Below are 16,048 nucleotides of genomic sequence, written 5' to 3' on the forward strand. Positions count from 1 at the left end.
AGCACTACTATAAATGACCCGAAATGTGTGAACTTTGCTGGATTCTTACATCACTAGTGCTGCTTAGACCAGAATCTGGAATGTACCAGTTGTCACCCAAGCTCAAGAATCTTTCATACTTCAACCTGGAAGACTGACGCTCCGCACAGATTCCAAACCATACAAAACTCATCCTCTAAACATACATACTGCCAACATGACCCCAAGGTTCTTATTCTGTGTAAAAGCTGCTAACTAGACCTGGGAATCTTAATCTGCGCAAACACACTGGTGGTAAGTAGCCCTGAGGTTCTTACTCTGCGCGTGCACACTGGTAACTAGACCTGAGGTTCTTACTCTGCGCAGATACTATCAATTAGACCTGAGGTTCTTCTGCATACACTGCCAACAAGACCTGACTGTCTTACTCTGTGCACACACTGGTAACTAGACATAAGGTTCTTTCTCTGTGAACACACTGCTAACTAGACCTGAGGTTCATACACTACACACACTGTTAACCAGACCTGAGGTTCTTACTCTGCGCACACACTGCTAACTAGACCAGAGTTTCTTACTCTACGCGTGCACACTGCTAACTAGACCAGAGCTTCTTACTCTACGCGTGCACACTGCTAACTAGACCAGAGTTTCTTACTCTACGCGTGCACACTGCTAACTAGACCAGAGTTTCTTACTCTACGCGCGCACACTGCTAACTAGACCTGAGGTTCATACACTACACACACTGTTAACCAGACCTGAGGTTCTTACTCTGCGCACACACTGCTAACTAGACCAGAGTTTCTTACTCTACGCGTGCACACTGCTAACTAGACCAGAGTTTCTTACTCTACGCGTGCACACTGCTAACTAGACCAGAGTTTCTTGCTCTACGCATGCACACTGCTAACTATATACTACATACACTGCTAATTAGACCTGAGGTTCATACTCTGCGCACGCCCTGCTATCTAGACCAGACGTTCCTACTCTGCGCACGCACACTGCTAACTAGACCTGAGGTTCATACTCTGCTCAAACATTACTATCCTACCTAATGGTTCATACCAAACAAAGGTGCTCCCCCTCTCGTACTGCATTAGACACACTGCTAACCTAACCCAAAGTTCTCCCACAACATAGACACTGCATATCCAGAAAGAAAACCTCTGATTATAATAGCAGCTTGTTTGGCATGTATAAGAAATGTACACATGTAACCACTGTGGTGCATACGCCTAAAATAAATGTGTGTGCTATATAAATATAATAAACAATTTGGAAATGAGAAGTCTGTTGACCACAATGTTCAGGATTTTTTTGGGGGGTAACAATGCTTTAAATCAACACTGTGAGGATCACTACAAGAAATTTAACGATAAGCTAAATGCTACATGCAGCATGGAGGCAAGAGATATTTTTTAATGTACTTTAACATACTTTAAGCAGGATGTAGTAGACATCCAGGCGTTGGGGGATGGCGATGGGTGAAATACCGGTGACAAATTCCCGACCGCCGGCATCCCGAAGGTAAGTATCGGGTGTTAGGGAGAGGGTTAGGCATTAGGGGGAGGGTTAGGCACTAGGGGGGAGGGTTAGGTTTAGGGTGCGGGAAGGGGGAGGTTAGTTTAAGGTGCGGGGAGGGAGTGTTCGTTTTAGGGTGTGGGGAGTGAGGTTTAGGGGTTAGTGTAGCGGTATTTACCTTTGGGCGTTGGGATTCTGACTGTCGGTATTCCGACCAGCGGCATATGGACAGCCGGTACCTCACGCCCAACCCCTTTAAGCATGGTGCTCAATATTATAGAAAAAAAAACACCAGTATTTGTAAAACCCAAGTTCATGCATTCCAGAAAACACACACCTGCACATATACATAATACATGTAGAATTGTATGTACAATTGTAAATTTGTTGGACAATGGGAGTGAAAGGGAGCACAGTGAAGGAGACCACTTACCAGCAGATTCTGTACTAGTTCTTTTACATTAGCTGCCGTCTCAGTGGACTGTTTACCCGATGATGCCAATTTTATTAACGTAGATAAAAAATTCTTACATTTCTTCACATTTTCCATAGTTTCCTGAAAATAAATGAGCATGAACAAAATTACAAGGTCTACTCAGAAAGATGATGTTATTAACACACTGGCCCAAATGTAATATCCAGCGAGTTGTGGGCAGTGGAGAGATTAAACATTTCTTTGAAAAACCAACCTGGTTGTACCTAAGAAAAAAAAAAAAAAAACCTAAAACTAAATCTGCTTTAAATCTCTCGAGGACACATTGCTGAAATCTTGCCAGTGCCGTCAACTCGCAGGCTTTAACATTTGGTCCATTGTCTACTTATGTGCTTACAATGTAACAGGTTACTTCCTCACGTTGGCCTCAAAATCAGATTATAATGCCATCAGATCATTCTTGGGCAGTTGAAAAATGCAGCCAGAAACATGATTGCTATAGGCTTGTATGTGTGCTCACCTTACAGCCACATTGACAGGCCTATGTGATAGCTCAGATGATCTGTCCACTCGCCAAGGAGGATAAACAAATGGCTGGAACATGGGTGTCAAAACCGGATAATGACCCGGCCATTTGGATTTTGCATTGAACAACATCATTGGCTAATTTGTGGCCAACATAAGTAACAATCTTGCTGCACATTAATGCATAGTGGTCATTTTACCCCTTCAAGCAACTCAATGCTCTGCACATTTTTCCGATGGTTTATAGAACTTAACACTACTCAGTGTGGGCTGATCAAGAAAAAAAAAATATATGTTTATGTCAATGTAAGCAGTTTGTAGTTTCTCCTGCCACCACTGTTTACTGCTGCAAGTCTAACCACCAAAAGGAGAGTGGTAAGAGGGAGCCATAGCTCACCTAGGACAGCTTAATGATATTACAAAACCTATTTACAAAGATGATCAGACTCCAGTGTAAAGGCATGTTAAACAAAGCCCCTCATGTTGGTATGCGGTCTGGTTTTCTTTATGTGCTGTAAAAACACTGCCTCTCTTACAAATTTATGTGAATGCTTTGCTGAGCCTTAAGGCCCCCACACACGTTACGATTTTTTAAACAGGTTTGGTCATTTTTCGATCGATCGGAACGACAAATTGTTTAAAAAGTGATGTGCGTATGCATGACAACGATGCCAATGCGCGCTCCTGCAGTCGTTGATCGTGGTTGCTGATCTCTTGAACATGCAAAAGGATATCTACCCATCGTTAACGATTTGCATGGCATCGTTCCGTGTGTTCGCACGCTGAATGATGTCATGGACGACACAGATACCTGCACGGATAAGGGAGATCCGTGCTACATGCATCTGTGGGTCAATGTCACAGACGCACTGATCTCACTGATCCGTCTGTACTACTGTGTTTAAAAAAAAAAAAATAATTAAAACCTATGTAAAAATAGAAAAAATAAAACTGTGTGGCAGGGGACAAACGAGGTAGGCCCCTGTATTAAGTAAAACCAGCACCAGGCTATTCAGAACCAGTCCTGTTTTCAAAATACAGGGGACAAAAGTTCGGTGCTGGTTCTGGAATTTACAGGAAACCCTACGCATTTTTTCCCCCTGTATTTCAATATACAGGAGCAGATCAGAGCCTAGTGCTGGTTGCACTAAATACAGGAGACCCCTACATCGTTTGTCCCCTGTAATTTGGCAACCAGGACTGGTTCTGAATAGCCTAATGTTGGTTGTGCTTAATACAGGGGACCCCTATGTCATTTGTCCCCTGTATTTAGCACAACCAGTACTGGGTCTCCAAAGCCCGGGGCTGGTTGTTCTTTTAAAAAAATAAATTTACACAGGTTTTAATTTTTATTTTTTTAATGCCGCAGCACAGACAGATCTCACTAATCCCGTCCGTGCATCTGTGTTTTTTTTTTTTTACAAACAGATGTATATATTTCAGATCTCCTTGATCCGTGCATGCATCTCTCTGCTATCGCACACAGGGCTCGATTCAGACCCCCTATGTCTTAGGTTGCGATCGCATTTTGTATGCAGACACCCACCAGCCCGTCTTAAGACTCCCCCTTGCGCACGTCATCTCCAGGAAGTGTATGCAACCATTGGTACATCGAGTACCATCGGAAGCGAACGCAGCATTTGTGGCTGACCATAGCCTACCACAAGCACTGTGAGTTCTTCAGTATGAAATACAACCAAGTGACGTGTACTGTGACGCCGCCTCTTAATTATGCACGCCTCTGAAACGGTGCTAAGATACTCAGGCATGCCTGTGTTCGCACCTCCACTAACCCGTTTCTAGTGGCCAGCCCTTGTCACCACCCACAAACGGCTTCTCCTGTCACTCAGTCAGCCGGACAGTCTTTGCGCAGCGAGCGTACGCTTCCTGATCGCTCGCACTGGATCGCGCACTGCGATGCATATGCAGATTGCAAAAAACGGCTAGCTGCGTGCGAACGCAGCCTAGCGAGCGGGTCTGATTCAGGCCCACAATCTAATGAATATGCAAATCATTAGATAGTGTACAATATATCTGGTGTACATCATGCAGCTTTTTGCTGCACATCGTGTACTGGAGCTGTCAGGGAGAGTTCAAGGGAGATCGCTAACGAGATGGGATCATTAGCCAAGTTGTACCATGTGTAGTCGGCTTTAGAGAAATATACCGCGTATACTTACAGAACTATTATTGTAATCATACTTTAAGTTAGAAATGGATCGCTGGGCAAGTAATTGTATTTGTCTTGGACATCAAAATTAGATATTCAGTTCCCACAGGACAAAAAAAGTCTGCATTAAATAATCCATACCCAATGTTATAGTAATAATTAAATAGCCAAAATGAAAGTCACTAACTCTTAAAATTAATTTCACATATTATTTTTCAATATTTTGCAAGAAAACAAAAAGGATTCCACAACAAATCCAAAATATGTGCTTACAGCTTTAAGCTATGACCACTACTGTATGCGTGCCTATGTACACTACAATGAGTAGTGCATGCATTCCTAAAGTTATCAGAAAAGCAAGGTAGAATAATTCTCTGCTGTACATTTTGGAACAGTAATGCCAAGTTAGAGTAAATTGGATTGGAATTTAAAGAGTTTCTGCAGAAAAGGTAAAAGTCAATGACATAGCCCCCATGGTGCAGAATCCACAACTTGTCATCCTGCCACAATGGCACCACCTAATGGATTCTAAACTTTTTGTGAAGAAATAAACTCAATAAGCCAAACGGTGTAACTGAGGATGTATGTGAGTGGGGCTGTTTAGATACTATTTTCTGATTAGCATTTCAGGAGTTAGTTCCTTTTAATGTGCAGTTTTATTTTTACTTTAAAATACTCTAAAATATAAAATAATATAAATCTACGGAATTTGGGGGTTTTATACATGTTTTTAAACCATCAAAATCAAGTCTGAACTATAGCTTTAATTTACATTCCATATGATAACCCAAAACTTATAAATTATTTGATTAATACCCAACATCAATGATTTGTGGATTTATTTACATTTCTGTACAAGTAATACCCATCTGGTAACTTACGTGTCATATTATTCCCAATACTTTTTACTGTGTCTCCTCATTTGTATTCCCATGTATTTTATATCTTCATTGCCAGGACACTTTTCATACTTTATAATGGTTTGGTTTAAAGGATAACATTTTTATCACATTAGGTTTTCCCAATAGTAATACAGTATTTTATGGTTTTATTTGTAATTGAAGGGCTTTAAAAACATCTAATTAAGCAAAATATGCTTTTTTTCATAATTCTTCCAATTAGGTTATGTAACTATGATGGAGTTATAGGGTCCAGAAACCTGGGTGATCATATTATGCAGGATTTTTTTTTAATAGCTAGACTCCCAGGCTTCCCCCTATACCAGCACTGTTGTTGTCAATGAAAACTGTATTTCACTAAATATATCAGCACTGACAGGCAATGGTGATCTGTAGCACTTTGGTCTACCCTACACATTACGGGTTACCAGATGTCACTATGGATCTATAGACTATAGTCCCTTAGCGCTGTGCGCAGCAATCTGATGTCCAGGTTACTGCAAGTAATTGCTCCTGACCACTTTTCTAGAAATTAAAGTGGCCATTGCCAGCTGTTTATTTGTGTATGGAGATCTGCTAAGAAGTCTGAAATTCACATCCACTCAACTCTCAAGGTCCACAATGAAACTTTGTGTTAGGAAGGGGTTGACAGGGGGAATAAATTACACTTTCTGCTTGAAACCATTAATATAGGCGTCTCCTCCATACCCTATTTAAATTATAGAACACATTTATTTTTATAACTAGTTAAGAAAAAATTAAATATAGTTTTTTGGGGGGACAGGTTAGATGGTATCCCTCATGAGGGTATTAATAGGTTCCTTTTAATGTTTTAGTATCAGGCCTTATCTATTGTTTTATGGGATGTTCGACTGGCGCTGACTTTCATATAAGATGAGATCCAATCAGATATGCAGCCATGAACAGCAGGGGCTTTCCAACAAACCTCCTCAGATTAACGATAGACAAAGAATAAGTTGGTTCTGGCACTTTCTTAGGATCTAAAAAACTGTCTTGATATTCCCCTCACATAAAAAAAGGAAAAACAGTATATAGTGTGAACCTGCAAAAATGAATGGCGAATCACAGATGAGAATCACACTCACCCGATTCAATTGAGTGTATTGCGTTGGACCTAAAAGTCACCGTGGTCTTACGGTGGTTGCCGATTGCAACGATGGTAGCACAGATGGTTTATCTTGATATCTTCAAATGGTCAAATGAAGAAAGACATAGAATACACTTCCATAGTGCAGATCAGTGCATTCCAAAAAGTCAAGTTATAGCCAGTACAATTTTGTAGTGGCCTATTATAGTGTGTCATATGAGCTTTGGACATTCATTTGTATAGACCCCGATGTCAGTCGGATTCCCCCCAATCAGGGTAAAAAAGGCTCACAATAATGTTCGAAGAATACATATAAAATATATATTTTTATTCCTTCAAACAAAGATATTCTTTTTTTTTAAAATTGGATAATTAAGATGTGTACATATAGTAAAAATATTGTACTTTACAAGTAATAAGTGACCATTAAAACACAAATATTTTAAAAAACAAACTTATGAAATAAATTATTATTTTTTTTTTAAAAACATTTTTTAAAAATATAATCAAATTGAGAAGAAGTGGAGCGTACCAGACATAATATCAAGCAACGCGTTTCACAGAACTTCTGTCTGCTTCTTCAGGCTGGTAAAAGAAAATTTAGATTTTTTTTTACCAGCCTGAGGAAGCAGACAGAAGTCCTGTGAAACGCATTGCTAGATATTATGTCCGGTACGCTCCACTTCTTCTCAATTTAATTATATTTTTAATTTTTATTTTTTTTTCTATTATTTCATAAGTTTATATGTTTTTAAAATAGTTGCTTTGTTTTAATGGTCACTTATTACTTGTAAAGTACAATTTTATTACTATATGTACACATCTTAATTATCCAATTTTTAAAAAAGAATATCTTTGTTTGAAGAAATAAAAATATATATTTTATATGTATTATATATTCTTACATTATTGTGAGCCTCTTTTACCAATTGGGGGGAAACCAACGGACATCAGGATCTAAACAAATGAATGTCCAAAGCTCATATGAAAAACTATAATAGCCAAGTACAAAATTATACTGGCTATAACTTGACTTTTTGGAACACACTGATCTGCAAAGTGTATTCTAGGTCTTTTTTCATTTGACCATTTGAAGATATCAAGATAAACCATCTGTGATACCATGGTTGCAATCGGCAACCACTGACAGACCATGGTGACTATTAGGTCCAACGCGATATACTCACTTGAATAGGGTGAGTGTGATTTTTATCTTTGATTTGCCATTCATTTTTGCAGGTTCACACTATATATTGTTTTTCCATTTTTTATATGAGGGGAATATCAAGACAGTTTTTAGATCCTAAGAAAGCGGCGGAACCAACTCATTCTTTGCCTTATCTATTGTTAATAACTACCCATCCAGAACAATCTGGAAGCTCATGCACAACTCCATCTTTTAGATGGCGCTAGGCTAAGTTCAGTGACGGCTTAGCTGGGCTGTGGAACTGGGCGCTGTACCGTGGTGGCAGTCGTTGGGGTGGCAGCTCCTTGCACCGATCTCTGAGGAGTTCCCGTCTGTACGGCCGTTGCTGTCCCCAAAGTGGCAGTTTGTGCCGTGCTGCTGAGGACTATCTGATTCTGTGCAAGAGAGACAACACGCACATTATAACTGGAAGACAGGCAGATCGCCAGCCCTCAGCCACCGACAACACAAAACCATTCACATTTCCTGAGAAACACCAAAACAGACCATGTTGGTAATGAACTATGGAATACAAACTTGTGCCAAAAGTCACAATGACAACAATTCACTATGCAAGATACTTGCATTCAAAACATACACAACTACAACACCTGCGTCTCTATGCTGTAAATGATGGCGGTTAGTCAGCTATACAAAGAAAATTCAGAATTGCTAACTGGAACTGTGCAGTTAGCACTGGGCCCCGTTTAAATGCCTATCACCCCCAGGCATCTCATGACAGTGTCCTTTGTTGGAGAGAACAGTCCATCATGTATGTAGCTCAGTATCTTCCAACATAAGCAATGAATTATGGCAGCTATGAGCAATTTATGTTGTGTAAAAGGAGACAAGGCAACTAGTAAATTCCTCTTCTATAGCTACATTAATCGCAGAGACCACTGGGTGGCAGACCAAGCACATTTCCTGATTTACAGGTCAACATTTCTCATGTGAAGTTTTGAATGTATATTTATTTCTGTAAATGCTCACAGCAAAATCTGTACGATTCATGTTATTTGATGACCATGCAGAGCGATTCATGCCAATAGATGGTTGTTGCAACAAAAACGATCAGGGGAAAATGATCAATAGACATTAACAGCTCATAATGTACACAGCAGTATTGTAATGTCATCAATTAGCATCTGGGATCCAACATTCTAAATAAAAACAAAAGAACACATATATTGCAATGTACCAGCCTAGTACAGTAGACTGGTCAGTCATAAAAATATTTGCATTGGATATTTTAGGAAGAGGGGGAAGAATAGGGCAAAATAAGTTTAGATTGTTTGCTGTAAACACAGCTGTAATCAATCGGAATATAGCTGGACAGATGACATTATAACGCTGCCCCGGAAATATGCAAACATATAAATGAATGTAGAATGACTCAAATATGGTTATGAGAAAGATAACGCCTAGTCCATAAATTCATGGTTTAAGGGAGGGGGCACTTACCTGTACAACAGGAGGTCGCTGTAGTGTTGTTGTAGGCTGCACAGTCGTCGGCGTCTGAGATACTTGCTTTATGATGGTAGTTGGTGTGACCTGCCTTGCCAGCAGAGGTGCTCCAGGAGACTGCAATCAGTAAAGGGAAGTATTGAGAGACAGGCTGTCACTCACTGACAGCATCAGAGGGAACATGGCATGTCCCTTATCTGATGTATATAACCGTGTACTGTCAGTAATCCTGGCATAGCAGACCATAGTTACCCGCCACATCTGCACCACTTCAAAATCCCACTTTTCATTAGAGAACAATATTTTTTAATTACATGTTTTGTTACCATTTATCATGCTGTTGAGTTCAGTAACCCTTCAATAACATTTTAGAAATAGACATTGTACAAGACAACTAAAATGAAAAGAAAGCTAAACAATACTGTCAGAACTGTGTATTTTGACCTTATTTAATACATTGCAGAGTACCTGAAAAGCACCTTCCAGGCAACATGTGTTTAACATGATGCAACGTAATGTAAACGGTTGTAAAAATAGAAGTCCCTGGACCAAATGAGACTGTACATATTGTGTGTATATGTCCTTTAAACTGGCATTGCAGTGGAGTAAGATGCTACCGCTAATAATAATGCATCTTACACGTCAAAACAGTTAACAGTAGGGGTGAGCAGGTTCGGATTTCTGAAATCCGAACCCCCCCGATCCGAGTCCGATCCGAGTCAGGCTCGACTTTTCCCGCCTGACTCGGATCTGAAATCGAGGCAAAACGTCATCATCCCGCCTTCCGAGTCTCGCGGGTTTTGGATCCTATATAAGGTACCCGCGTCGGCGCCATTTTCTCACTCGGCTGTGGACAGTGAAGAGGGAGGGTGGGAGTTAGGGCTGTGTAGTGTAGTGTAGTGTAGTGTAGTGCTGCTGTTGCCCACTACTTCAAAGGCCATAGGGGCTGGCTGTGTTGTGCTGTGCTGCTGTTGTTAATAGAGGCTGTGTCCACTACTTCAAAGTCCATAGGGGTTGGCTGGACTGTGTTGTGCAGTCAGTTCTCCATAGGGGCTGTGTCCACTCCAAAGTCCAGTCCTAAAGGGGTGCTGTAGTGTTGTCCAGGGAGTGCTCTGTACATCAGGGGTGCTCCCCCCAAGTGCTAAAAAAATAATATATTTTCTGTGTTTGTGAATTGTGTGCGCAGTAGCCGCACGTGCATCAACAAAGTAGTGCCAAGCGTGCGCCTGTGTCATAAGTAAAGGGCCGGCTGGCTTGACCGTTAAAGGGTGCTGTAACCCCCGAAAGTACACTCCAGTCCAAACCAAAAAAAAAAATATTTTCTGTGTTTGTGAATTGTGTGCGCAGTAGCCGCACGTGCATCAACAAAGAAGTGCCAAGCGTGCGCCTGTGTCATAAGTAAAGGGCCGGCTGGCTTGACCGTTAAAGGGTGCTGTAACCCCCGAAAGTACACTCCAGTCCAAACCAAAAAAAAAAATATTTTCTGTGTTTGTGAATTGTGTGCGCAGTAGCCGCACGTGCATCAACAGAGTAGTGCCAAGCATGCACCTGTGTCATAAGTAAAGGGCAGGCTGGCTTGACCGTTAAAGGGTGCTGTAACCCCCAAAGTACACTCCAAACCAAAAAAAATAAAATTTTCTGTGTTTGTGAATTGTGTGCACAGTAGCCGCACGTGCATCAACAAGGAGCAGCGCCAAGCGTGCGCCTGTGTCCCATAAGTAAAGAGCCGGCTGGCTCATTTCTTAAAGGCTGGTGTAACCCACAAAGTGCACTACTCTCCAGCAAAAATAAAAAAATATTTTCTGTGTTTAGCCGCACGTATATATCAAATCGATATAACATAAATGGAGGACCAAACTTTCTCCGATAAAAATAAAATAGAGAAAGATCAAGAACCACTTCCTCCTAGTGCTGAAGCTGCTGCCACTAGTCATGACATAGACGATAACATGCCATCAACGTCGTCTGCCAAGGCCGATGCCCAATGTCATAGTAGAGGGCACATACAATCCCAAATGACAAAGTTCAGGAAAATGACCTTGAAAAAAACATTTAAATCATCTGAAGAGAAACGTAAACTTGCCAATATGCCATTTACGACACGGAGTGGCAAGGAACGGCTAAGGTCGATCCCTAGTATGTTCATGACTAGTGGTTCAGCTTCACATGACGATGGAAGCCCTCCTCCCACTAAAAAAAATCAAAAGAGTTAAGCTGGCAAAAGCACAGCGAAGAACTGTGCTTTCTAAGAAGATATCACAAATCCCCAAGGAGAGTCCAAGTGTGGTGGTGGTTGCGATGCCTGACCTTCCCAGCACTGGACGGGAAGAGGTGGCTCTTTCCACCATTTGCACGCCCCCTGCAAGTGCTGAAAGGAGCACCCACAGTCCACTTGCTGATATGCAAATTGAAGATGTCACTGTTGAAGTACAACAGGATGAGGATACTGGTGTAGCTGGCGCTGAGGAGGAAGTTGGCGAGGAGGATTCTGATGGTGATGTGGTTTGTTTAAATCAGGCTCCGGGGGAGACAGTTGTTGTCCGTGGGATGAAAAAGCCCATCACGGTCATGCCTGGGCAGAAGACCAAACATTCCACCTCTTTGGTCTGGCAATATTTCTATCCAAATCCGGACAACAACTGTCTTGCCATATGTACCATATGTAAAGGTGAAATAAGTAGGGGTAGGGACGTCAACCACCTAGGAACATCCTCCCTTATACGGCACCTGCAGCGCGTTCATAAAAAGTTACTGTCAAGTTCAGAAACTTTGGCTAAGACCGTAAGCAGTCCAGGGACACCTAAATCCCGTTGTCCTGTTGTATCCAAGCGCCTGCAAACCACACCGTCAACTCCCTCCTCGTCAATTTCCTCCTTAGTCAGGATCGGAAGTAGTCCTGCAGGCCATGTCACTGGCATGACTGACTCTCCTATCCGGGATTCCTCCGGAGGATCCTGCATTGCTACGCCTACTGCTGCCGCTGCTGCTGTTGCTGCTGCTGGGAGTCGTTCATCATCCCAGAGAGGAAGTAGGAACACCACTACTTTTACTAAACAATTGACGCTCCAACAGTCCTTAGCGAGGAGGATGAAGTACGACAGCAGTCATCCTGAAGCAAAACGTATAACTGAGGCCTTGACTGCTATGTTGGTGTTAGACGTGCGTCCGGTATCCGCCATTAGTGCATTGGGATTTAGACAATTGATGGAGGTAGTGTGTCCCCGGTTCCAAATCCCGTCTAGATTCCACTTCACTAGGCAGGCGATACCGAGACTGTACAGAAACGTCAGAAAAAGTGTCCTCAGTGTCCTGAAAAATGCCGTTGTACACAATGTCCACTTAACCACGGACATGTGGACAAGTGGAACAGGGCAGACTAAGGACTATATGACTGTGACAGCCCACTGGGTAGATGTATCACCTTACGCAGCAACAGCAGCAGCGTTACCAGTAGCAGCATCTCAGAAACGCCAGCTCGTTACAAGGCAGGCTACGCTGTGTATCACTGGTTTCAGTAAGAGGCACACCGCCGACAACCTCTTAGAGAAACAGAGGGAAATCATCGCCCAGTGGCTTACCCCACTTAGACTCTCCTGGGGATTTGTGATATCTGACAACGCCACCAATATTGTGCGGGCATTACATCTGGGCAAATTCCAGCACGTCCCATGTTTTGCTCACACAATAAACTTGGTGGTGCAGAATTTTCTGAAAAGTGACAGGGGCGTGCAGGAGACGCTTTGGGTGGCCCGAAAAATTTCTGGCCACTTTCGCCATTCAGCGACTGCGTGCCGAAGACTGGAGCGCCAGCAAACACTCTTGAACCTGCCCCGCCATCACCTGAAGCAAGAGGTTGTGACGCGGTGGAACTCAACCCTCTATATGCTTCAGAGGATGGAGGAGCAGCAAAAGGCCATACAAGCCTATACATCCACCTATGACATAGGCAAAGGAGGGGGTATGCACCTGACTCAAGCGCAGTGGAGAATGATTTCCGTGTTGTGCAAGGTTCTCCAGCCCTTCGAACTTGCCACACGTGAAGTCAGTTCAGACACTGCCAGCTTGAGTCAGGTCATTCCCCTCATCAGGCTTTTGCAGAATCAGCTGGAGAAAGTGAAGGAGGAGCTAAGACGGAGCGATTCCGCTCGGCATGTGGGACTTGTGGATGAAGCCCTTCATTCGCTTTGCCAGGATTCCAGGGTGGTCAATCTGTTGAAATCAGACCACTACATTTTGGCCACCGTGCTCGATCCTAGGTTTAAAGCCTATGTGGTGTCTCTCTTTCCGGCCGACACAAGCCTGCAGAGGTGCAAAGACCTGCTGGTGAACACACTGTCAGCTGAAGCGGAACGTGACACGTCAACTGCTCCTTCTTCATTTTCTCCCGCAACTGGGGCTGCCAGGAAAAAACTTAGGTATCCTAAGCAACCCGCTGGCGGTGATGCAGGGCAGGCAGGACCAAGTTTGGACATCTGGTCCGGACTGAAGGACCTGGCAACAATTTCTGACATGTCTACTGTCACTGCATATGATACTGTCACCATTGACAGAATGGTGGAGGATTACATCGGTGACAGCATCCAAGTAGGCATGTCAGACAGTCCATACCTGTACTGGCAGGAAAAAGAGGCAATTTGGAGGCCCCTGTACAAACTGGCTCTATTTTACCTGAGTTGCCCCCCCTCCAGTGTGTACTCCGAAAGAGTGTTTAGTGCAGCCGGGAACCTTGTCAGCGAAAGGCGTAGGAGGTTGCTTCCACAGAATGTGGAGAAGATGATGTTCATCAAAATGAATTATCAGCTTTTCCAGGGAGACCAGCCTCCAGAAGGTACAGAGGGACCTGTGGTGGTGGATTCAAGTGGGGACGAGTTAATACTTTGTGAGGATGAGGATGAGGATGTACACACTGAAGAGGGTGAGGAATCGGTGGATGAGGAGGATGAGGATGACATCTTGCCTCCGTAGAGCCAGTTTGTGCAGGGACACATTAATTGCCAGCTTGTTTTGTGGGGGCCCAAACGAACCAATCATTTCAGCCACAGTTGTGTGGCAGACCCTGGCGCTGAAATGATTGGTTTGTTAAAGTGTGCATGTCCTGTTTATACAACATAAGGGTGGGTGGGAGGGCCCAAGGACAATTCCATCTTGCACCTCTTTTTTTTCTTTGCATTATGTACAGTTTGGGGCCTAGTTTTTCAAACTGCCATCCTGTCTGCCACTGCAGTTTCACGCCTAGATGGGTCACGTGTTTGTGCCGCCCACTCGTGTCGCTTAGCATAGTCATCCAGCTACCTCGGTGCAACCTTTTGGACATAAAAACACTATTGTGAGGTGTTCAGAATAGACTGGACATGAGTGGAAATTAAGGTTATTGAGGTTAATAATAGCATAGGAGCAGAAAAACCTACAAATTCTGTGATTTTAGCTGTTTTTATGCTTTTTTTCAAAAAAATACAGATCCAAAACACAAAACCCAGAACCCAAAACACGGAAGGGTGGTTTTGGCAAAACCAATCCAGATCCAAAACACGAAGAAAGATCCAGATCCAAAACCAAAACACGAAAAGTGGCCGGTGCACACCCCTAGTTAACAGAGGGTTATCTAAATGGAATTGCATTGTAAAGTACAATGATATGCAGTTCCATAGGCATTTAGCTTGACAACTTTCTGTTTTGTCACAAACTCATTAAAATAAAATATTAATTGCACTAGTAAACTAGTAAGCTGAACAAAGTTCAAATTTGTACATAAGCAGAATGCAGTTTATATGTATTTTACCTGCATTTTGACATGCACTAAAAGACACGGTGTGCCCTAAAGTGGCTTATAGTATGGCTCTAACACACCAGACTAGCACACTGACAGGAAATCCTCTGTTAGTACCACTGACTGCAGAGCATAACACAGTACATATTTACACTGGGAGAGCCGTCTATAAGCCGCAGGTGCCGGCTGTCATTTCTAATGATGGGTTGCATCCTTTGTCCTTCAGGCAGCTCATCCATAAACAATTGAAAGATATCCACTGTATGCTCCCTCTAAGATGTACCCCCACAGATAGCTACTTCTACAGTTTGGCTTATGCTGAATTGCAATTTCAGTAACAGGAATTTGCTAAAATAAAGATCAGCAGGACAGAAGGTAAAAAGGTGTAAATAAGCCACACAATGCTGCAGAACAGAGAACAATAAATGGACAGTAGATCCCTTTAGATGCTAACACTGATCTCTAATAAAAGAACTACAGTATTATAAAAGGTCTGTAGCATCACCTGCACGGTGGAGATCTGCACTGGTGGGGCGCTGTTAGGAGTTGCGGGCCGTGCAGCCATTGCATTCTGGGCTTGTGACTGGGCCTGTGCTTGAACCTGAGCCTGCATCTGGGCCAGAGCCTGCTGGGGGATCATTAACAGCTGGCCATTCTCACTCCGTATGAGGACCATCCCTAAAAGAGAAGTATAGGTTAATCATAAATTTAACAAATTCAATTTTTGACACTGCAAACTGCTCCCTGTGCTACCCTTATACAACCCTGTGAACGATAAACTTACCTGAACACACATAGAAAATGTAATGACTGGCGCGAAGGACTGATATATAATATAATTGATGGAATATAGTAAAATGAGTAGGAAGCGGAAGTCTAAAAGGACAATATAAGCACATTTAATAACAATTTATACATATAAATACTAATACAAATATAAACAGAAAAATAAATAAAATATATTATTTATAAAAATAATATTGATAAAAT

The 16,048-nt window shown here is 42.5% G+C and overlaps 1 protein-coding gene across 2 annotated transcripts in view; it reads right to left on the reverse strand.

The window, feature by feature from the left end:
* TAF4 (TATA-box binding protein associated factor 4) overlaps nt 1-16,048 on the reverse strand; it is a 75,255-nt gene that overhangs the window by 14,648 nt on the left and 44,559 nt on the right. Inside the window, exons 3-6 of one of the 2 annotated variants that reach the window (XM_088442612.1) lie at nt 15,564-15,736; nt 9,289-9,408; nt 8,103-8,222; nt 1,940-2,062 (exon numbers count right to left, since the gene is read on the reverse strand). In XM_088442612.1, the coding sequence (XP_088298738.1) occupies nt 1,940-2,062; nt 8,103-8,222; nt 9,289-9,408; nt 15,564-15,736 (536 nt within the window). The remainder of the gene's footprint in view (nt 1-1,939; nt 2,063-8,102; nt 8,223-9,288; nt 9,409-15,563; nt 15,737-16,048) is intronic. The other variant, XM_088442620.1, reaches the window with a different exon arrangement.

Source organism: Taudactylus pleione, unplaced genomic scaffold (genome assembly GCF_031769625.1).
Source record: "Taudactylus pleione unplaced genomic scaffold, aTauple2 ptg000018l, whole genome shotgun sequence".
Taxonomy (NCBI): domain Eukaryota; kingdom Metazoa; phylum Chordata; class Amphibia; order Anura; family Myobatrachidae; genus Taudactylus; species Taudactylus pleione.